This window comes from Phragmites australis, chromosome 10 (genome assembly GCF_958298935.1).
Source record: "Phragmites australis chromosome 10, lpPhrAust1.1, whole genome shotgun sequence".
Taxonomy (NCBI): Eukaryota; Viridiplantae; Streptophyta; class Magnoliopsida; order Poales; family Poaceae; genus Phragmites; species Phragmites australis.
The window spans coordinates 33814966-33837211 of record NC_084930.1 but is presented as its reverse complement, the minus strand read 5'-3'; the positions used below and the strand labels follow the sequence as shown (position 1 = coordinate 33837211).

Genomic DNA, 22246 nt, shown 5'->3' with positions numbered 1-22246 from the left:
GGCAAATGATTTCTTTGATTCTTTCCCTTCCTTTTCCATGCCATTTTGGTTCTGTTTTCATCTGTATGAGCCAGCGCTCATTTCTGCATGGAGGCAAACACAAGTTCCCAGGAATACAAGTCCGAGTTTCATGCTCGTGTAGATGCTAGTTTCAGACGGAACAGAAAGAACAACGTTTTCCTTTAGTATATGTTCTTTTCTTCTGCCGTTTACCGAACGATCTGATCAAAGAAACGGATCGATGATGCTCAGATTGTCGTCCTTGATTATAAAATATCAGAGCCAGGAACCATGTGAGTGGGTCAGCGAGTCTTCCCTTTGGGTACAAACTTTTTGATCGGTGTAACAATCCGCAGTGCAGAATTCAGTTACATTTCTGAACCAAGCACGTCCCCCCATGTTGAGTGCTGCCACTTTGCCGACTTGATAAACATTGCAACCCAAGTCGGCGGCACAAAATATCGGCAGGGTGACGGAAACTTGATCCCAATTTGAGCCAGCACTTTACCTATCGGCCCTCTCTCTCTCTCTCTCTCTCGCTCTCTCTCGCTCTCTCGCTAGCTTGGCCTCTTTTCCAGCTGCTGCGCATGAGAGATTGGGAGAAGATAGCAAGGCCCCATAAAAGCAGTGGATGGCTCCGAAAGAAGGTAAAGCATCTGGTGTAGTGGCGACTTTAAAGTGACGGTGTGCACTGCATACCGATCGATCGGAGTTTCCTTTTCCCGACTCGATTCCGCGTACAGAATATCTAAAATTATCATGCATGTATAGGGGCATATGGTCGAAACGGAATCAAATGCCTCTTAAAGCTAACCAGTGAACTTGCCATTGCTCCCGAGACTCGGTTGGAGTTCCGGCCATTTGACTTTCTTGGTCGGAAATGGAGACAGCAATTGTGTTACCTCTGTCGAACAACCGACGAGTCGCCGGTTCACCTTCTCGCCCACCGTCGCTACAGTAGTCACATAGGGGAGGCTGCCGGACCCATGATTTCTAAGATGGGTATGTAAGATTGCGAAGGAACGAACTAGCGAAGGGTAATTGAACTAGTGAGCAACTTAGTTACATACGTGTGTGTGGGCCGTAAGCCAATGAAAATATACGGAAGCGAGGATGGACCGATAGCGGGTGTCCGATAGAAAGGTAAGGTTGTGAATTTTAGATCTAATTAGCTATGTACTATACGTATATCTAACATATACTATATATAATCGATGGGTCTACCAATGGAAGATGGTGACCGAGACACTCTTATTCGGCCTACTCTGTTAGGCTCGTCTGTCATCCATCGACCTCCTTCTAAGTCCAACAACAAATAAATCATTGCTGGGACGCTACCGTCGTCATCCCCAAAGCCCTAACGCTGCTGTTATCACTGTGTTCTCACCGTCGCATGAAGAACAACGCAAAATCAGATGGCTGAACTCTAGCAACCATGGACTTTTATTGGCAGGCCTTTGCCCCGGCCTGGCATGACGAGAAGGCCGAAATAATTCCTGAGTGCTTGGATAAGCCGGGACAGATCGGGCCTGCCTAGGCTGAATTGGGCTGGACTATTCCTTTTCTTGTGTAGTGGGGCAATCGTGCCCACCCAACACATATATACACACGTGTTACTTGTCTAGAATGCTTCCAGAAGCAAATTGATGCGTCATCGTCATCCTCAAATTTCTAGTTTACAACAAAGGTTTGTAAATTCCCACAAGATGACTCAACGTCCCGCGTAGGACAAATACTCACGAGAACCAAGCTGTGGCCTACATCGACAGTATCCTGTGTACTCCAAGCTTAACTGATACGAATCATTTTGTTACTGGTGTACACTGTTTCGTTTTCCTTTGGCAGGAAAACAACTTTAACTGATGCTTCTGGTGCCACTTTTTGAACATTTGTCACGCCAGTTTGTCGGTCGGTCATACAAGTATACAGCCTCTTGCTTTGCATGCCTCAGAACAACACAGCCGCTGCATTGCATCTTGTGTTCAACACCAACTGGCATCCGGCGATCCCACGTCGTCTTGCAAGAACATGTCGCATAGATACACAGACTGGACGCGTGACCCTCCTCGCAACCCTTTGCACGCACCAATTTCGCAAGGAGAGCGCCACCGCAGCGTACGAGTACACAACACCGGGTGAGCAGGCCGTGCACGAGAAACGGAGAGGAGTGGCCGAGAACTCAAGCGAACGCAAACCGGACCTGGAAAGCGGCGGAGGCGTCACGAGTCACGATCAAACGACGGGCACGGCATAGCCCAGCAAAAGGAAAGCCGCTAGGGTCTCAACTCGTCGGTGATCCTGGTGACCTGATTGATTTGAAAGCTACGTAACCGGTGTGTTTTTGAGGATGATCGGCCGAGTGTCAGAGCACGTTTAAGGGAAATCAACGGTGAGGCTCGGCTTTGGTGTTTAGGTGGGGCAGTGGGGTTGGGATCTCTGTTAGGATGACTTTCGGTCGTTGTCAATAGTTTGTAGTGCATAGTTTATGTAAAATTAATCTGACCGTTGGTCGAACTCCGTTGTTCACGATTTATTTTATTCGTCTATCTTTCTCACTTAATATATATCTATTCGATAATTCTCTCATATAGCTAATAATTTTTTTACCTACTTAACTGATATGAATCTCTCAACTCAAATGAACTGATGATAGCGCATGACCAGGCGTGCGTCGAGACAAGAGTTAGGTGCGGGCGGACGGACGGAGGAGAGTCACTCGAGGGTCGAGAGCAGCGCGCGGTTCACGCAACGGGCTAGAAGCCTACAAATACTCACCAACGCCGGGGGGCCCCGGCTGCATTGCACGGGCCACGGGAAAACCAGCATATATTGTCAGCCAGTGAGTGAGGAGTGAGGACTAGTCCTGGGCAGCTCATCGACGACGAAGAGACCGGGCCGTTAATTTCCATCGATCTGATCAGATAGGTATCCTGTCCCTCTTCGAATTCTGGATCGTCCGTCATCCACCCATGCCTTGGTTTTCTGACATATATTTGAGATGATGTTGCATCTGATGATCGGATCATCAGATCCTTTGTGTGTCAGTGATCAGTCCTGACCAGAATGGGGGGGGGGGGGGAACGAAACCTGTTTACAAGATCTGCATGCCTTTAGATCGAGTTCTTTGGATCCAGCCTATGCATTTGATCTTTCTTTTTTAGGTCTTTGTTGGATCAAGTAAGATTTTAATTAAAAAAATATTGGCTACAATTCATATGCCTGATGTAACTGCACACTGCAAATAGATCGTTCAGTTCTTAATCAGAATTCAGAAGCACACCCCGGAGAATTCGAATCTGAACACCAGTGAACTCTTTCTTATGTGTAACAAACACATGCCCACACTTCGATTGGTCAGGGGACAATCCATTTTTTTTTTTTTGAACTTAAATGCAGATGAATTTGAAGTTTTTATGCAGTTAAATTCAAGATTCTGTGAATTCCACTCGAGACCACGCTAACTCAGTGTACTCGTGTTTTCACCACGGCTAGTCCACATTGATCATCGACATGGCGGCTCTGGCCACGTCCCAGCTCGGCACCACGCACGTCGGCTTCGGCATCGCCGACAGGTCGGCGCTGCCCATGATCCGCCGCGGTGTCCAGGGCCTGAGGCCCGGTACCTCGGCGGACACTCTCAGCATGAGGACCAGCGCGCGCGCGATGCCCAAGCAATCACGGAGGGTGCAACGCGGGAGCCGCAGGTTCCCCTCCGTCGTCGTGTGCGCCACCGGCGGCATGAACGTCGTTTTCGTGGGCGCCGAGATGGCGCCCTGGAGCAAGACCGGAGGCCTCGGCGACGTCCTCGGCGGACTCCCGCCGGCCATGGCCGTAAGCACCATCGATCCGCTCCGTTCGTCTCATGGATTCAGTGCTCGTCGTGTTTTTGCTGCATGTACCTAACGTGCACTTGTGTTGTGCAGGCGAATGGGCACCGGGTCATGGTCATCTCCCCCCGGTACGACCAGTACAACGACGCCTGGGACACCAGCGTCGTGGCTGAGGTGCGTGCTGAGATCACACCATCAGTTCATCACAGGAGTAATTTGTGCTGCCTTACATCGATCTCGCAAGATTTTCATCGTTTCTGTGGTGTACTTGCATTGCAGATCAAGGTGGCAGACAGGTACGAGAGAGTGAGATTCTTCCACTGCTACAAGCGTGGAGTTGATCGTGTGTTCATTGACCACCCATCGTTCCTGGAGAGGGTTTGTCTCTGCGATGATTCCATTCCGTTCCGTTTTCAACTGAACATGTCAGGGAAAAAATGTTCATCATTCAGCAGCTTCGGTGAGTTTTCTATTGGTTGGTAATTTCAGGTTTGGGGAAAGACCGGTGAGAAGATCTACGGGCCTACCACTGGAACGGATTACAAGGACAACCAGCTGCGTTTCAGTCTTCTCTGTCAGGTCAGTGATTTCTACTGAATTCAAATTGATCCGTATCTATTGCCATTGTGTGGATCCTTAGCTGATTCTTGGGAAATGTTTGAATGAGTGCTACTGCAGGCGGCGCTTGAGGCTCCTAGGATCCTGAGCCTCAACAACAACCCATACTTCTCTGGACCGTACGGTAAGAATGTATAAGATGTCTTCGTATCTGATGAACTTGATAGTATCTGCACAAGGAATAATCCATCAGACCGTAATTTTACGTCGAGTACTGCATCCATACAGGGGACGATGTCGTGTTCGTCTGCAACGACTGGCACACCGGCCCTCTGTCGTGCTACCTCAAGAACAATTACCGGCCCAATGGCATCTATAGGAACGCAAAGGTTCCGTTTTTCTGCTAAAACCTGTCTTCGTTTCCATGTCGGTATACGCCGTTTGTTCTGAAACTGACTGTTTGCAACTTCACCAGGTCGCTTTCTGCATCCACAACATCTCCTACCAGGGCCGTTTCGCCTTCGCGGACTTCCCAGAGCTGAATCTCCCTGAGATGTTCAAGTCATCGTTTGATTTCATCGACGGGTATGTGCATATATATCGCAATTGCTCGACTGTTTTTCGCCAATGCCGTAGGATTTCTATAAGGTGACATGATCATAACCCCAACGTTCATTCTGCTTTGCAGTTATGACACGCCTGTGGAGGGCAGGAAGATCAACTGGATGAAGGCTGGGATCCTTGAAGCCGACAAGGTCCTCACCGTGAGCCCGTATTACGCCCAAGAGCTCGTCTCCGGCGAGGCGAGGGGCTGCGAGCTTGACAATATCATGCGCCTGACCGGCATCACCGGGATCGTTAACGGCATGGACGTCAGCGAGTGGGATCCCAGCAAGGACAAGTACAACACCGTGAAATACGACGCGACAACCGTGAGCCTGGCACAAACATTTGACCTCCTCCTTTGTCACAGTGTAGACTTCTGCAAGTTTTCAATTTTCAGTGCTGACTCTAACTAGGCAAGTGTGCACGATGCCATTTTCAGGCTGTCACGGCGAAGGCGCTCAACAAGGAAGCATTGCAGGCGGAGGTCGGCCTTCCGGTGGACCGGAAGATTCCGCTGGTGGCGTTCATCGGCAGGCTGGAGGAGCAGAAGGGCCCCGACGTCATGGCGGCCGCCATTCCACAGCTCATGGAGGAGGACGTTCAGATCATTCTTCTGGTACGCAGCTACACTGCTACAGACTTGTGTCGCCAGGCTAATAATCCATTCAGAAGAGTGTGCCTGATTGATTGCTGTGAGGAGTGATGCAGGGCACCGGCAAGAAGAAGTTTGAGCGCATGCTCATGAGCGCCGAGGAGAAGTACCCCAACAAGGTGCGGGCCGTGGTCAAGTTCAACGCGGCGCTGGCGCACCACATCATGGCCGGCGCCGACCTGCTGGCCATCACCAGCCGGTTCGAGCCCTGCGGCCTCATCCAGTTGCAGGGGATGCGATACGGGACGGTACTGTACAAACTCTTTCTGCATCCGCTGTATCCTTCTCAACGTGATAGTGATATGCTGCAATCATGCGATGATACATGCCTCGATGTCTCCTGCAATTCTTGCAGCCCTGTGCTTGCGCCTCCACCGGTGGACTCGTCGACACTGTCGTGGAAGGCAAGACTGGATTCCACATGGGCCGTCTCAGCGTCGACGTAAGGCTTTCCCGCCATCTTCTCTCTCTCTCTCTCTCCCTCCCCCCTCCCTCCCCCTCCCTCCTAGCAATTGCAGATTCAGGTAGCTTCTATATAAGCATGGTGTAGCTAACGCAAGTAATTTCTCGTTTAATTCCTTCATCTTCCAGTGTGAGGTTGTGGAGCCAGCTGATGTTCAGAAGGTCGCGACCACACTGAAACGCGCCATCAAGGTCGTCGGAACGCCGGTCTATGAGGAGATGATCAAGAACTGCATGATTCAGGATCTCTCCTGGAAGGTAACGTCAGAGCAGCACAAGATCACAACTGCACACTACAGGTCTCATTCGTATATGCTTCCAGCTTACATGTGCTCATGTTGGTGACATGCAGGGACCTGCCAAGAACTGGGAGAACGTGCTGCTGAGCATGGGGGTCGCCGGAAGCGAGCCGGGAATCGAAGGCGAGGAGATCGCGCCGCTCGCCAGGGAGAACGTGGCCGCACCCTGAAAGAGGGCAGGCTCACATATCATGCAGCAACATGCATGCATGTGTGTAGGACAAAGATGATGAACAGAGCATCCACCATATTAGTATGTGAACTAGTTGCTTATGGTAGTGAAGCCATGAAACATATAGAGTGGCCGTAGGCTAATAAGGAACAGGTCGTGCTGCTTGTTAATAACTGTTCAAGGTTGTGTATTCCAGTATCGAACCATTTCGATCTTGTGGTACATTGCGAATAAATAAAGGATTTGTAGTAGTATAATCTCTGTTGTTTTTTGTGTTTGTTGCTGTTAAATTCTCTCTGTTGCACGTTCTGGAAAAATACTCTCTGTTGCATCAGCGATGACAAGAAGTGGAACAATTCGGACATTGATGTGGGTGCATGAGTCCTAGATTTACACATTAACCGTCATCATCAGTTGATCAAACTAACGGACGGTCTTGCGAAGCACATATCTATTCCGTGCCCAATATGGACGGCCCGACGGCCGCGGTTGCCGGAGTATATCCGAGTCCAAAAAGACACCACGATATCGCCGGAGAGTAATACGATTCGGTTTGACGACGACGCCTATAAAAAACGCAACAGGCCAACAGCGAAAGATCGTGGCACTACCCGTGCAACAAACCAACCGCCGCGCCGCGTCGCGTCGTTTAGGCATGGACAGGATCCTCGCCATGTCCCTCATCGGCGCGGCTCCGGGCAACGTCTTCGGCCCCGGCATGAGCGCCGGCGCGCTGGAGAGCTTCGCCCGCGACGGGCGCGGCAAGGCGGAAGGCGGCAGCAGGGCGCCAGCGGGCAGCGCGAGGCTGGCGCCAGGGAAAGGCGGGGAGGGCGCGGCCGAGAGGGCGAGAGAGGCTGGGGCGAAGGGTGGCAATGACCAGCAGGAAGGGAGCGGCGCCGGCGCTAAAGCGCGGTTCCACCCGGCGTCGGATGGGATGTACTGCTTCGAGACCGTCGCTCCGCATTGACATGCTCGGCGTGCTCCTCTGTTCTTGGCGAGTTCTTGGTTGGTCTCTGTGTTAGGAGACCTAGCGTATGTTTCGGATTGGCAACTGTTATGGAATCAAAGTTCTGAAATTGGAGCAACGTTTTTTTTTTATCGCGAGAAAACATTGCAGCAAAGTCATGTGTGCTTTCCCCTTGTTTGCTAGCAGTTTTTTTTATTGCGACGAGGCGTTGGTTGGGCTTTACTACTTCGGGGCCGTCGCTCACATTGACATGCTCGGCAAGTCGGCGTGCTCTGTTCTTGACATCTTGGGTGTTGTGTTATGAGACATCGAGTATGTTCAGCGGTAGGCACACCTTGGGATACAGATGTACGCCTATTTTTTAAAATTTTTTTTTGATTGTATATCATAGGTAATAGTTGTTAATATTAATAGTTGTAAAAAATTAATAATTATATGTTGTCTTCTGACTTAACAGAATGTTCATACTTTTCTATATTAACTCCGCTCTCTTTTAGATGTCGTTTTAATCTTCGGCACATAGAACAAAGTTACAATAAATTATTTCATACATAACATATTTAACTTCCACATTCAATTAATGGCACATAAGTTATCAATCTACCACACTCATTGAATTGAAACTTCGCTTTCTAATAGTTTTAATATGTGCACTCTAGTAAAACACCACCTTAAAAACCTAAAAAAACATCTATTTGAGAACAAAATTAAGTTTCTAAAACAACATCTATTTGAGAGCAGAGCTAGTATATTTTCTCACCACCGCACTCTACCATCATGAAGCCCAATTGACTCCTAGTAAGGTGAAAACATATTTTATTTGAATGGATAATGCTCTTACCATATACGTATCTATTTTTTGTCGGAGTCAGAGACATAAACGAATATTGCAGATACGAATTTGAAAACAGATTGTTCCGAAGTTGGAGTTGGACAACTAAAATAGTCAGATATTACTTGCACACACGGTCGTGCAAAGCAACAAGTAGTATGATAGCAATCATACCTGCTAGTCCTAAGACTATGGGTTTTGTCTTCGTTCCAAAGCCATCTATAATCTTCACGTGGATAAACTTTCGTAAGTATGCAGATTTACATGCATACCTAAAATCTCACTTAGAATATTGTCATCAGTTCGCCACCACTTTTTCATGAAGTGATGAAAGCCTAAAGGAATCCAAACAGATCTAGCATCTAGGCAAATAGATATAAAACAATATATATATATATATATATATATATATATATATATATATATATATATATATATATATATATATATATATATATATATATATATCATAGGGTTCAGTTACAAGAAAAATAAATGAATATCTATTTCTATTCCTTCTACACAAGCAAGAGGCATGCTGTCGGAGAGTGAACTCCTGTCGCAGGGATCCCGAGAGACCCCTTTTTAGATATTCGGCCGGGGGGATGATCCTGGAAAAGCTTGTGTGGGAAATAAGCGGGAACGGAAATAAATGCGATGGCTAGTGGGAGACGATCACCCTAATGCAAGGAAAAGTGGGTACGCCGGGTTTTAGACAGGTTCGGGCCGCACGGAGGCGTAACACCCTACTCCTGTATGAGCGCTATATTTATCCTTGAAGGGGATTCTTCAAGGAGGTATCTGGTTCTAAGGGGAGAACTATTTACAAAGTGCTTGAGGCTCTTATGTTCTAGCTTAACTTGAGTTGGTTCGAGTGTCTGTCGATCTATCTTTGGCCTGGTTCGTCGGAGATTGTTGGTTGTCTGGTCTCTTGGTCGTCTTGTGGTCGGGGGCTGTTGCTCTCTCTCTTTAGTGTTCTCCATCCTTTTCTTTTATAGGCGCGTCGACCTCAACATATCCTGAATGGGAAAGAGGGGACGCGAATGCCAAGGTGCCACGGAGAAAAAGGCGTAATCATTTCATCTTAGCGAAGTGACAGGGGCGGTGGAGAAATGCGGCGCGCATTCGACCACCAGCCGCCGCGGAAGCCTCTGGGCGCCATAAAAGGGGCCCACCGGGCAGCCTCAGAGGTGCCCGGTGCGCCCACCCCGTCTTGTCCTTCTGACAGGGCGAGGTGGCTGACGGAGCGCTTTGATCCTGGCAACGTTATCCCGAGGCACCCGGATGAAACGGGACGGGACCCGTGCATTTAATGGACCCACGCCTCCTCCCCTGCCAGTACATGGCAGGGTCTGACACTGGGGCGTGGGCAGCTGAGAATGTCAGGATGTCAGGATGTCAGGCCGCGCGTGCCTATTAAATGCGGCATTGGGCCTTTGACTGGATGACACCCTGACGACGGGACCCTTCGGGTCGTCGAATGATCTTGCGCGAACCTTCGGGGCACCGAGTCCTCGGGGGCCGCCACGTGCAGCCCCGAGCACTCTCTCCCGAGCACTTCGGTGGGACCTTCGGGGCACCGAGTCCTCGGGGGCCGCCACGTGCAGCCCCGAGCACTCTCTCCCGAGCACTTCGGTGGGACCTTCGGGGAACCGAGTCCTCGGGGGCTGCCACGTGCAGCCCCGAGCACTCTCTCCCGAGCACTTCGGTGGGACCTTCGGGGAACCGAGTCCTCGGGGGCTGGCGCGTGCAGCCCCGAGCACTCTCTCCCGAGCATCTGCGGATCATCGGGGAACTAGGGTGCTCGGGAACCAGAGGCGGCGGCCCCAAACACCTTCTCCCGGGACTTAGCGTCTTCCTACCTTGCAGGGTGGTGACATGTGGCGGATGGCCGGCCGGGTCTCGGGACTTAGGGACCCCTGGTTCTGAATACACCGACACATGCACACTAGCACAAAGAAATATTATAGATTTTATCAAATGGGCATAATATAGCAGGCAATAACTAGTAGCATAATTCAAAATATTGCATTGCATAGACCGATAGAATGCATACTCTATTCCATAGATAGTATTGGTCTGGGCCGGAAGCATAGACCCCGTAAAACACAGTTAATCTGATCTAAAAATTGGATAATCCGTATCCGCCAAATTCTTGTAATACCATACCTATATTCATATCTATATGGAACTATCTATATCTGCATCCGTATCTGTATGCATTTATAAAAAAAGGTTTATCGTACCCGTATTCATATTCGTATTTGCATGGATCAAATCGAAAACTATGGGTGTGATTGGTTGTTTGTATGGGTTTAACCCGTATGGACCATATATGCAAGCTGAGGAGAAGCATGCTAAGTGGAGTCATATTTATTGTGAAGAAGAGTGTTTGGTTAGCGGTATCTATCTGGACAAGCTGAGTTGAGATTCTGTTTGGTTGACCGAATATGAGATAACATGAATGGATGTAAGAGTAGAGACTGTGATTGGTTACCCGCATGCAAATGATTTTGTGACATTGATAAGTGAGCCCGTCTGCATGAACAGGTGCAGGCTCTGCATCCGTCAGGTCAAGCTGCGGGCATACAATTACATCAGGTCAACCAGGCTGGAACAATATATGCAGTCAACCAAACGGGTTTCTCTCTGAAATTATACGCATCCGTTGGGCCAGATTACCCTCGTGCAAACAACCAATCACACCCTATATGTTTCTCTTTCACCCCTACCTCCCGGTGGCCCAAACTTGTAATGTATCTAGGTCATCGAACAATTTTTTATAGCTATATACATCTATTATTAAAATGTTGGCTGTTTAGGGAATGGTTGCATAATTGAGTTATGCTTTGATTTTCAGAGTTGGTGGTACCATGAAGTTTATTTATTTGTGGACTATTGAGGGTTAATCTCTGAATGTGTTTGGGATATATCGATCGACGGGAGTGTGATCAATATTTCCTACGAGTGTGTGTAATGAACTCAAGATCATAAAGGGTTATCCAGGTTCAGGCCTCACGTGAGATAGCAACCCTACGTTTTGTGTATTTTCTAATGCTGGGGATTTACTTAGTTATAGAAAGAGTTTCGTTCTTTACAAACCTGATCATCCCTCCTTTATATAGTAGGAGAAAAGACGTATATACAAATAGTATATGTCAGAACTATGACAGTCCCATTCCTACTAAAAACTCTTACTACGCGGTCATCATTACAGAGTGTGGGCATGCTCGATCTGCCTGATCGTCTTGCGTGTCCTGTCCATCAGCCGCACGTAGTCACGTCCACTTGCGAGACCATCATCTTTGCCTGTATGGTCGTCCTGTAGCATTAATTGCTACGGGATGGGCCACTGCACTACTGTGTCGGCCACGACTTTGCCCATCGAAAAGAGGTGTCTCGAGAAGAAAAACACTTGAGTGGGTAGCATTAAATGAGATTAGACTAGTTAGGTAAATATATGTCCCACAATAAAAAAAAAGGACTAGTTGTGGGGTTTTCTTCTGCGGTCAGGGGACTAGTCGCGCAAGCTCTGCCACACGTGCATGCCGGAGTCAATTTTTATAATATCTACTGACAGCGGATCTTTGCTAATATGGGCCCAAATAATAGGAAACATTCTATTCTTTACATCGACAGCAACTACTCGTCTTACCTTTTATTTATTTTCTCTAGTAAACTATTTGTGTTTTCCCTTAGGTTTCCCCGTTTACTGTCGGTTTGGGGGCATCTAATCCACAAGTCACCCACCATAGCACCAAATCTGAAGCCCCTCTTTCCTCTTCTTGAAATCCTTCCCTCCTTTACTTTCAATTCAAATTTGGTGAAACTCAACAGGAAACATACAAAATGAAGCAACTTTTAAGTTTAATTACAACCCGGAGATCATCTAAAGAAAAAAGTCTAAAAGAAAAATATCATCTAAAAACACTACATCACAGCGATTTTGAAACAGAAAATGTCAGATCAATTATACGAACTTCAATCGGACTTATTATGTTGTTTAAACATGCTTGGACTGTCGGTAAGCGAGCAGAAGTTACCCATAACTAGATGAAATTGTGACAAATTGTTTACCAGATCATAATTTGTTTGTGCAAATTTTTTACCGACATCCACAGGTAAAGCTGTTTACCAGCAAAATTTGAAACACGAGTGTTGCCAGCAATAAAATAAAATAAAAATACTCCGGTATTGTACAGAACCGATCGCAGGCCCATCAAGCTGGCAACCGCCAACCGGCGCTCCGGGGATTTTTTATTTTTATATTTTGAAAATAAAAATAATTGCAAAACTAGTGGTCCGTTAACATATCCCTCTTCCGGACGACATGTTAAAAAATAAAAATAAAATGTACTATTACTCTTAAAATTCAAAATGATATTAAAATATTCATAAAAACTTGAAAAAAATTTATGTTGTGGAGTATGCTATTATATGGCTGTCAAAAAAATTCACATAAAAATATGATCTGTATAATAAGAAAAAAAGACAAATTTGTGAGAAACAAAAAAGACAAATTTATCTGTGTATAATGAAATTTGTCTTTTTTATTTTTCATTGTACAAATCATATTTTTGGCTATTTTTTTTGACAGTTATATCTTAGTATCCTCTACACAACCAATTTTTAAATTATTTTTTATGACATTTTAATATTGTTTCGAATGAAAAGAGAAATGCAACACAGGAGCGACATGATTAGCAGTTTCACGATTTTTTTTATTTTCGAAATGTAAAAATAAACAAAGCTCCGCTCCGGGCCTCCAACAGGGAAACATGATCAACACGCCACGTCACGTCGGTTAGAGCTGCAGATTAGCCCGGTGTCCATGCTGCTTCCGTTTCCTCGCCGCGTGTGCCATCCGGACTCCGTCTCCGTCTCGCCTTCGCGTCAGCGCTCAGCACACGGCCGTGCCGACCCTGCCTCTATAAAATCAGCACAGGGGCGTGCCAATCCAAACGCACAGACCCCGATCGATTCCTGAGTCGTTCTCCGCTTCAACTCGATCGACGAGCACGAGCAAGCAAGGCCATACCGCCATAGCCGCCGAGCGAGCCTGCAGCAGCAGTTCGAACGATGGCGCTGGAGGGGTTTTTGACGGCGCTGGTCTTCTGCGAGGCGCCGCTGGAGGATGCCTACGGCATGTCGGTGACCACCGGCGTGAGGTTCACCGCGGCACCCCGTCCCGTGGACGTGTCGAAGCTCGCGGCCGTGGAAGCCAAGGAAGCCAAGTCGCGGTCGCCGCAGCGGCGGCCAGAGTACGCGCCGGCGCTCGACGGCCTGAACTGCTTCGAGACCGTCGTCATGCACCGAGGGAGCCATTGATCGATCGACTGATTCGAGACGTGCCTCGTTTCTTTACGTCGATCTGTAGGATTAACTTGGAGTAGGCTATTGTCACCTACCCTGCTTTAATCGTTTACTGCTTTCTTATTAGTATAATTAGCATAATCGTTTACTGCCTGTTCGATAAGGAAACTTCATGAATCAAAAAAGAATTCAAATGCATAATGCAGTGTTCTTCGACGGTGTTCCATCTAAGATTCCTCTCTGTCTCTCTCGCTTTACTTGCCTAAAATATCAATTTGTGCGTATGCGCTTGTCTAAGAGATTCTTAGTGGGCCCTGTGTTAAATCTTCTTCTATTTATGGCTTGTTTATCGGGGCTCTGATCTAAAATACACGTTAGATCTAGATGAAGTCCTGCCAAACAGGATAGCTCCAAGTTTTTTATCAGACTGACCTATAGATCGCTGGCCATCGAAGTTCATTTTTCTAGATCGATGCAAAAACAACGCTCCAAAATTGTATCCAAAGCTTAGTAAACAAACCAGCTTATAAAGTTTGGACAAAATTACTCGCTTTTGCCACTAGATATAACCCCCAATGTGACTGCACTCGGCCCCTAAGTCCCTGAGTCACTCTCCCTCTCGTCTCGCTCACATCCCATGGCTCTCTCTCTCTCTCTCTCTCAAACCCTAGGTGGATTTCCTTCCCCATCCGTGGCCAGATCAAAGCTCATTGTCCCCCTCCATCCCCATCTGTGGCCGAACCTGAGCTCGTCATCCCCCTCCATCCCCGTTTATGGCCGAACCTGAGCTCGCTGTCCCCCTTGATCGCCTTTGGACATGCGGTGCCACGGTTCACCAGACCTGAGCTCGACATCAACGGACTCCTCCAACAAATCCGGCCCTGCTTCAATGATTTTGATGACCGTGACTCGGGTCCTCCCTCTTCCAACCATCATGCTGCATGTGGTTGAGGTAAAAAATTCATTGGCCACCAAATTTGTTCCCTTGGCATTTGATTTTCCCCTTTTTTGCATGAGGTGGGTATAGCACTTGACATTACGACTGAACCATGTATTGATCGTTCTATACACTTAAGTAAAATGCTACTAGGTCGATGGGTCAAATTAGTTTTTTCTTCAAGTTAAATTTGTTTCCTCTGAACATATATGACTGAACCATGCCTCTAGTTAAATTTGTGATGATTGTGTTTGCATTATGCTTTGATTTGTGCTTCCTATACACTACATGATGACTTTAGAAATTGGACTGTCAGTGATATTTTGTTACGGATATTTTTGTAGATTGATTAGCATGATGAGAATATCAGGATTATTTGTGAGTTGTTCGTCGAACAAGTGAACATTGGTAATCGACCACACACCCACTTGAATAGTGTAGGCTATGCTTCGGTTGAAAAAAAAGGTTTAAAGAATGGACATGCCTAGCGATACAAAGAGGTCAAATAAAAAACAAGTGGGAAAAGTTAAGAGAGCAATTTAAAGTTTGGAACAAGTTGCTTTTGAGACAGGTCGGAAAGGGTTGGGATACATAGAAAGGTACCATCAATATGGATATAGAATGGTGGAAAAAGATGAGAAAAGTAAGTGATATCAATCATTTGTTTTTTTTTTGTCTTGTCATGTGATGGTAGTAACTTATTTTTGTATGCGACAGAAGATTCTAGGTTCTTGGCCATTAACAAGAGAACGTTCCAGAATGAAGATCTTGTAACACAAATGTTTCGTGACATCAACGTTGATGGCGTAGACCATTGGTGTCCAATAGGGACACAACCTACCGAAGGTATTAGCGCAAACAATATTGATGGACAGGAACAAGAGGGTGGTGAGAGGAATGAGGATGATGTTCAGGAGGTTTCTCTGCCAATGCAAATGGCAAGAGAGCAGCTCCTGCTGTTCCTGACAAGGGCAAGAAGCCGAAGATAAGTTCAGCATTGGTCATTAAACAAGCAATATAAAGCATAGTTGATTCTGCCACTTCTGTCGCTACTAGTAAAGTAGGAACAACCACTATCACATAAGTGATAGACCTTGTGGTTGCTTGTGATGCAAACTATGATTCAAATGAGCATTACATAGCCACCAGTTTATTTGTGAAAAGTGAGCATAGGGAGATGTTCATTACCTTGCCCACTCCTGAGCTAAGGTTTCAGTGGCTTCGGTGGAAGTATCAAGAAGAGTATGGTAACTAATGTTGTACTGTCATTTGATGTATTGTAAAATCATTCATGTGATGTATTGTAAGACGATTATTGTTTGTTATCACACTTTGTATTCGAGAACCTCCTTGTGTTATATTCATGTGACTCTCATGTTAATTCTATTAATAAAAATAGTGCTTGTTGTCCATTTTGCTGACTCATATGCATTTGTGTTTCATGTACAAATATCAGATAATAATAGTGATGATTCTGATGACTCTAATGATGAGACTGATAAATTCTTTCATCTTTATCAAAGTAGTGCTATAGTTGCACAAATATATTGTGACATGTATCTTAATAAAACAGCACCAGGGACAACAAACCTTAGTGGGATGGGTTGGCTACAAGAAACACTCAACACTCCTGGAGAATGTCATAATATGCTTCGTATGAACAACCACATCTTCATGGATCTTCATGGCATATTGGTGGCTAGGTATGGACTGACACCATCTGTACACATGAGTACTATGAGATGCTTGCTGTGTTTCTATACACATTGGGTGGATGTTAGTCGAATAGGAGTACACAAAACCGGTTCAAACATTTGGATGAAACTGTTAGTACAAAGTTTGATCAGGTACTTGACTGTGTGTTTGCAATGGCGGAATATTATCTAAGACCTAAAGACCCTAACTTCTCAACTGTTCATAAGAGGATTAGAGATGGCTGAAGTGCTTATCCTCACTTCAAGGATTGCATTTGTGCTCTTTATAGGACTCACATACGTGTATCTCTTCCACCGGATGAGCAAGTGAAGTATATTGGAAGATCTGGAACAGAAACTCAAAACGTTATTGCGGTATGTGACTTCGACATGCACTTCACATATGTGGCTACGGGTCAACCGGGATCCATGCATGACACAAGTGTGCTTTTCCATTAAATTCAAGTTGATCAAAATGTCTTCCCACACCCCCCACTAGGTATCACACTCTTATCTATGTGAATCCAAATTGTCTTAGACAAGTAAATACTATATGGCAACAAATAACTTGTGTTCAATCATTTAGGCGAGTACTATGTTGTCGATGCAGGCTATCTTAATCACCCGGGGTACCTAGCCCCATACAAGGATGAACTGTATCATTTACCTGAGTTTCATAGAGGTTTGGAACCAAGTAGCTCAAAGGAAAAATTCAATCGAGTTCACTCATCTGTGCATAATGTAATCGAGAGATCATTTGGAGTATTGAAGATGAAGTGGCAAATTCTATTCAAGATGCCAATCTATCCAATCCAGAAGTAAAAAATGATTGTTGCTGCTGCTATGATGCTTCACAACTTCATTCGTGAGCATGGGAGTGAGGATTTGAACTTGGATAATTCTGATCGAGATCCAAACTATGCTCCAACCATCCTGGAAAGGTATAACAAATTTACTTCTCAAGTCGCATCCGATAAGACCACTTCGTATTCAAGTATAATTTCTATGGATACATTTTGTAATGAGATCCAAACTAGAGCCAACCTGCTACCAAACACCCTCACTGAAATCTGCATCTCCACTTCTGGATTTGCTCCAATCTAGATTTGTGGATCTGCAGCTGAAATATGGATCCGGATCCCTGCCGAACAGATCCTTACCTTTCATAATTCACATGGCTCGAATTCTCGAGTGAGAAGGCGAGAAACATAAGTACTCCGGCCTCCATGTACGAAAAGTTCAAGTTGAATTGAGCAGGAAGCAAAACTATTGTCTTCTAAATCTACGCGTGAACTATGACCAGTGACTAGGCCCCTTGTGTGATGTGCAAACTGCAAAGAATTCTCTGGAAGATATCGTTGTATGGTTGTATTCTGACCCAACAGAATATTCATACTCTTCTATACTACATCCGCTCTCTTTTAGATATCATTTTAATCTTCAGTACATAGAAGAAGATTGCAATAAAGTATTTTATACCTAACATGTTTAACTCTCTCGATTTCTCCCACATTCAATTAATAGAACATAAGCCATCAATCAACCACACTCATTGAATTGAAGCTCTCCTTTACAATAACCTTTAATATATGCACTCTAGTAAAACACCACCAAAAAACCTAAAATGACATATATTTAAAAACAAAATCAAGTTTCTACCGCATGTAAATGATTTTGTGACATTGACAAGTGAGCCCGCCTGCATGAGCGGATGCAGGATCTATATCCGTCGGGTCAAGCTGCATGTGTACAATTGCATCAGCTCAACCAGGCTGGAACAATACATGCGGGCAACCAAACACGTTTCTCTTGAAGATTATACGTATCTGTCAAGCCAGGTTACCCCCGTGCGAACAACCAATCACACCCTATATGTTTCGCTTTCACCCCTACCTCCCGGTGGCCCAAACTTGTAATGTATCTAGGTCATAGAATAATTTTTTTAGCTATGTACATCTATTATTAAAATATTGAGCCTGAGTATGTTTTGTTTGGGGAATGGTCGCATAACTAAGTAATGCGTTGATTTTCAAAGTTGGTGGTAAGATACATGAAATTTATTTGTTCGTGGACTATCGAGGGTTAATCTCTGATAATGTGTCCGAGATATACCGATCGACAGGAGCGTGATCAACGTTTCCTACGAATGTGTGTGATGAACTCAAGATCACAAAGGGTTATCCAGATGCATGCCTCCCGTGGAATAACAACACTATATCTTGTGTATTTTCTAATGATGGGGATCTATTTAGTTATAGAAAGAGTTTCATCCTTTACAAACCTGATCATCCATCCTTTACATAGTAGGAGAAGAGACATATATACAAACAATATATACTAGGACTATAACAGTCTCATTCATGCCAAAAATCTCTACTACGCGGCCATCATTACGAAGAGTGGGCATGCTCGATCTTCCTGGTCGTCTTACGCGTCCTGTCCATTAGCCGCACGTCGTCACACCCACTTGTGAGACCATCACCCCCACTTGTAAGGTCATCCTGTAGCATTAATTGCTACAGGACGGGCCACTGCACCACTGCATCGGCCACAACTTCACCTGTCGAAAAGAGGTATCTAGGGAAGAAAAATACTTAAGTGGGTAACATTAAATGAGATTAGACTAGTTAGGTAAATAATTATCCCACAACCACCAATGACTGTTTGTGGGGTTTACTTCTGTGATCAGAGGACTAGTCACGCAAGCCCTGCCATACGTACGTGTCGAAGTTAGCTTTTGATAATATCTACTTCCAGCGGATCTTTGCTAATGTAGATCCAAAGAATAAGAGACACACTATTTTTTACATCGACAGTAGACTGCTCGGTCTTGCCTTTTATTTATTTTCTCTAATAAATTATTTGTGTTTTCCCTTAAGTTTCCCCGTTTACTGTCTGTTTGGGGGCATCTAAACGACAGGTCACCCACCATAGCACCAAATCTGAAGCCCCTCTTTCCTCTTCCTGAAATCCTTGCCTCCTTTTACTTTCAATTCAAATTTGGTGAATCTCAACAGGAAACATACAAAATGAAGCAACTTTTAAGTTTAATTACAACCCGGAGATCATCTAAAGAAAAAAGTCTAAAAGAAAATATCATCTAAAAACACTACATCACGGCGATTTTGAAACATAAAATGTCAGATCAATTATACGAACTTCAACCGGACTTTTATGTTGTTTAAACATGCTTGGACTGTCGGTAAGCGAGCAGAAGTTACCCATAACAAGATGAAATTGTGACAAATTGTTTACCATATCATAATTTTTTTGTGCAATTTTTTTACCGACATCCACAGGTAAAGCTGTTTACCAGCAAAATTTGGAACACGAGTGTTGCGAGCAATAAAATAAAAATACTCCGGTATTGTACAGAACCGATCGCAGGCCCATCAAGCTGGCAACCGCCAACCGACGCTCTGGGGATTTTTTTATTTTTATATTTCAAAAATAAAAATAATTGCAAAACTAGTGGTCCGTTAACATATCTCTCTTCCGGACGACATATTAAAAAATAAAAAACAATATATTCCATTACTCTTAAAATTCAAAATGATTTAAAAATATTTCTAAAAATCTGAAAAAAAATGTTGTAGAGTATGCTATTATATGACTGTAAAAAAAAGCACATAAAAATATGATCTGTATAATAATAAAAAAAGATAAATTTGTGAGAAACAAAAAGACAAATTTATCTGTGTATAATGAAATTTGTCTTTTTTATTTTTTATTCTATAAATCATATTTTTAGCTAATTTTTTACCGTTATATCGTAGTATCCTCTACCCAACCAATTTTTTAATTATTTTTCATGAAATTTTAATATTGTTTTGAATGAAAAGAGCAATGCAACACAGGGGCGACATGATTAGCAGTTTTGCGCTTTTTTTATTTTCGAAATATAAAAATAAACAAAGCTCCGCTCCGGGCCTCCAACAAGAAACATGATAACACGTCACGCCACGTCACATCGGTCAAAGCTGCAGATTAGCCCGGTGTCCATGCTGCTTCCGTTTCCTCACCGCGTGTGCCATCCGGACTCCGTCTCCGAATCGCCTTCGCGTCAGCGCTCAGCAGACGGCCGTGCCGACCCTACCTCTATAAAATCAGCACAGGGGCGTGCCAATCCAAACGCACAGACCCCGATCGATTCCTGAGTCGTTTTCCGCTTCAACTCGATCGACGAGCACGAGCAAGCAAGGCCATACCGCCATAGCCGCCGAGCGAGCCTGCAGCAGCAGTTCGAACGATGGCGCTGCAGGGTTTTTTGACGGCGCTGATCTTCTGCGAGGCGCCGCTGGAGGATGCCTACGGCATGTCGGTGACCACCGGCGTGAGGTTCACCGCGGCACCCCGTCCCGCGGCCGTGGAAGCCAAGGAAGCCAGGTCGCGGTCGCCGCAGCGGCGGGCTGAGTACGCGCCGGCGCTCGACGGCCTGAACTGCTTCGAGACCGTCGTCATGCACCGAGGGAGCCATTGATCGATCGACTGATTCGAGACGTGCCTCGTTTCTTTACGTCGATCTGTAGGAGTAACTTGGAGTAGGCTATTGTCACCTACCCTGCTTTAATCGTTTACTGCTACCAGTGACTGGGCCCTTCTGTGATGTGCAAACTGCAAAGAATTCTCTGGAAGACCTAGTGTATGGTTGTATGTCTGTATAAGGACTTGCCATGTGCTTGCTGTTGTTTTGAGTGCCCGCGTGTTGTAACGAATTTTTCATAATGGAGTTTTTTAATGTGGAGATTCCCATTTTCATTAACCAAATACGGAACAACCAGTACGGATACGGGAGTTCATAGTTAGGAATACCAGGACAGGATAAAACCCAACGCCAAACAATACCGAAAGGCAGAACAGACCATAAGAGACACCCCTAGTAACAATCTAGACCGAAAGCAAAAGAGAATCACTAAAACCAGACCCCATAGTTCCATCATAAGACGAGACAAACATGAGTATGGAGGTTTGTTGAAAGAAAATCCATACGGCGAAACACTTTCATACAACCAGAAAAGAGTGATGGCTCTCTTTATAAGACCGATACAGCCAGAATAGACTGATGGCACTTCCTGATTCTGGAAGCTACAAATAAGTAGATAATTTGAATCATATTGAGTGGAGCTTGCAAGAAAAATAGAATAGGCAAAATACATCAACAGGAATGAGTTGGGATAATCCACCTCTAATTCACCCTGGTACAACCTGTGATTGTCGATTTTGTTATCATCTGACAGAATAATTGTATTGCACTTCCAGTAGTGTCAATCCACTACCCAACAAAGCATTACATGATAGAACAAGCATCAATTTATCACATATTTAGAAAAGGCACACAAGCTTCTGAACGAAGGCGCTGCTATCACCTGGTTAACATCCATGAGCATCGGACAGACTATAAGAATCAAAGCATATAAGATTACTTATTCAAAGCAGCTAGCATATGAACTAATCACAATGGGAATTTAAGACAAGCATATAGGATTATTTTATTCAAAGCAGCATTTGAAATAAGCATCAGGTTATCTATGTCCAGACTCCAGAGTGCAGAAATAGGTAACCAAATTTAGAGATTAAGCAAACCATGCAGTTTTAAAGACCAAGCCCGGCAAATTCTGCACAGCTCCCAGAAATTGCAATGGAAAACAGTTTTAGCGCATCAACGTTAAAAATACTATTGCCGCAGCTGATAATATTTTCTTATTTCGGTGGTACAACAACAAATATACAAAAACAAGAAGTTGAGAATAATACATAATAAATAAAACATGCCCTATATAATCTGAAAAGCAAATAATATTCAGACCAAGCTTCTTAATTAATTAAGACAGGTACTCCAATCGACCTCAAGAATTGCACAAAGCAATATCTGCGGCTCCGCCTTATGGTGTTTCAAAAAACTTTTGAACAAAACTTGAGTTCTG

General features: G+C 44.9%; 3 protein-coding genes across 5 annotated transcripts; all 3 read left to right on the top strand.

Moving 5' to 3' along the window:
- Positions 1-2779: 2779 nt before the first annotated feature.
- On the top strand, positions 2780-6836 carry LOC133930922 (granule-bound starch synthase 1, chloroplastic/amyloplastic-like). Of its 3 annotated transcripts, none has more exons than XM_062377696.1 (14): positions 2780-2925; positions 3493-3831; positions 3924-4004; positions 4110-4208; positions 4320-4409; positions 4509-4572; positions 4677-4777; positions 4864-4973; positions 5077-5320; positions 5434-5610; positions 5703-5894; positions 6002-6088; positions 6238-6366; positions 6461-6836. In XM_062377696.1, exons 2-14 carry the CDS (start codon positions 3511-3513, stop codon positions 6575-6577), a joined length of 1812 nt encoding a protein of 603 aa, XP_062233680.1. In that variant the 5' UTR covers positions 2780-2925; positions 3493-3510; the 3' UTR covers positions 6578-6836. The 3 variants fall into 3 exon arrangements, with proteins under 3 accessions (XP_062233680.1, XP_062233681.1, XP_062233682.1); XM_062377697.1 differs by having other exon boundaries at positions 2788-2921; positions 3487-3831; XM_062377698.1 differs by having other exon boundaries at positions 2790-2921; positions 3484-3831.
- A 398-nt stretch (positions 6837-7234) lies between these two features.
- On the top strand, positions 7235-7721 carry LOC133930034 (uncharacterized). The gene has a single exon (XM_062376726.1). The coding sequence runs from the start codon at positions 7235-7237 to the stop codon at positions 7544-7546; it is 312 nt and encodes a 103-aa protein (XP_062232710.1). The 3' UTR covers positions 7547-7721.
- A 5607-nt stretch (positions 7722-13328) lies between these two features.
- LOC133931358 (uncharacterized) lies at positions 13329-13892 on the top strand. The gene has a single exon (XM_062378225.1). The coding sequence runs from the start codon at positions 13458-13460 to the stop codon at positions 13704-13706; it is 249 nt and encodes an 82-aa protein (XP_062234209.1). The 5' UTR covers positions 13329-13457; the 3' UTR covers positions 13707-13892.
- The last annotated feature ends 8354 nt before the right edge of the window (positions 13893-22246 follow it).

Coding starts and splice junctions, on each gene's coding strand:
- LOC133930922 (XM_062377696.1), top strand. CDS start 3,511: ATGGCGGCTCTGGCCACGTCCCAGCTCGGCACCACGCACGTCGGCTTC. Junction 4,005..4,109: donor ACACCAGCGTCGTGGCTGAG/GTGCGTGCTGAG, acceptor CTTGCATTGCAG/ATCAAGGTGGCAGACAGGTA. Junction 4,410..4,508: donor GTTTCAGTCTTCTCTGTCAG/GTCAGTGATTTC, acceptor GTGCTACTGCAG/GCGGCGCTTGAGGCTCCTAG.
- LOC133930034 (XM_062376726.1), top strand. CDS start 7,235: ATGGACAGGATCCTCGCCATGTCCCTCATCGGCGCGGCTCCGGGCAAC.
- LOC133931358 (XM_062378225.1), top strand. CDS start 13,458: ATGGCGCTGGAGGGGTTTTTGACGGCGCTGGTCTTCTGCGAGGCGCCG.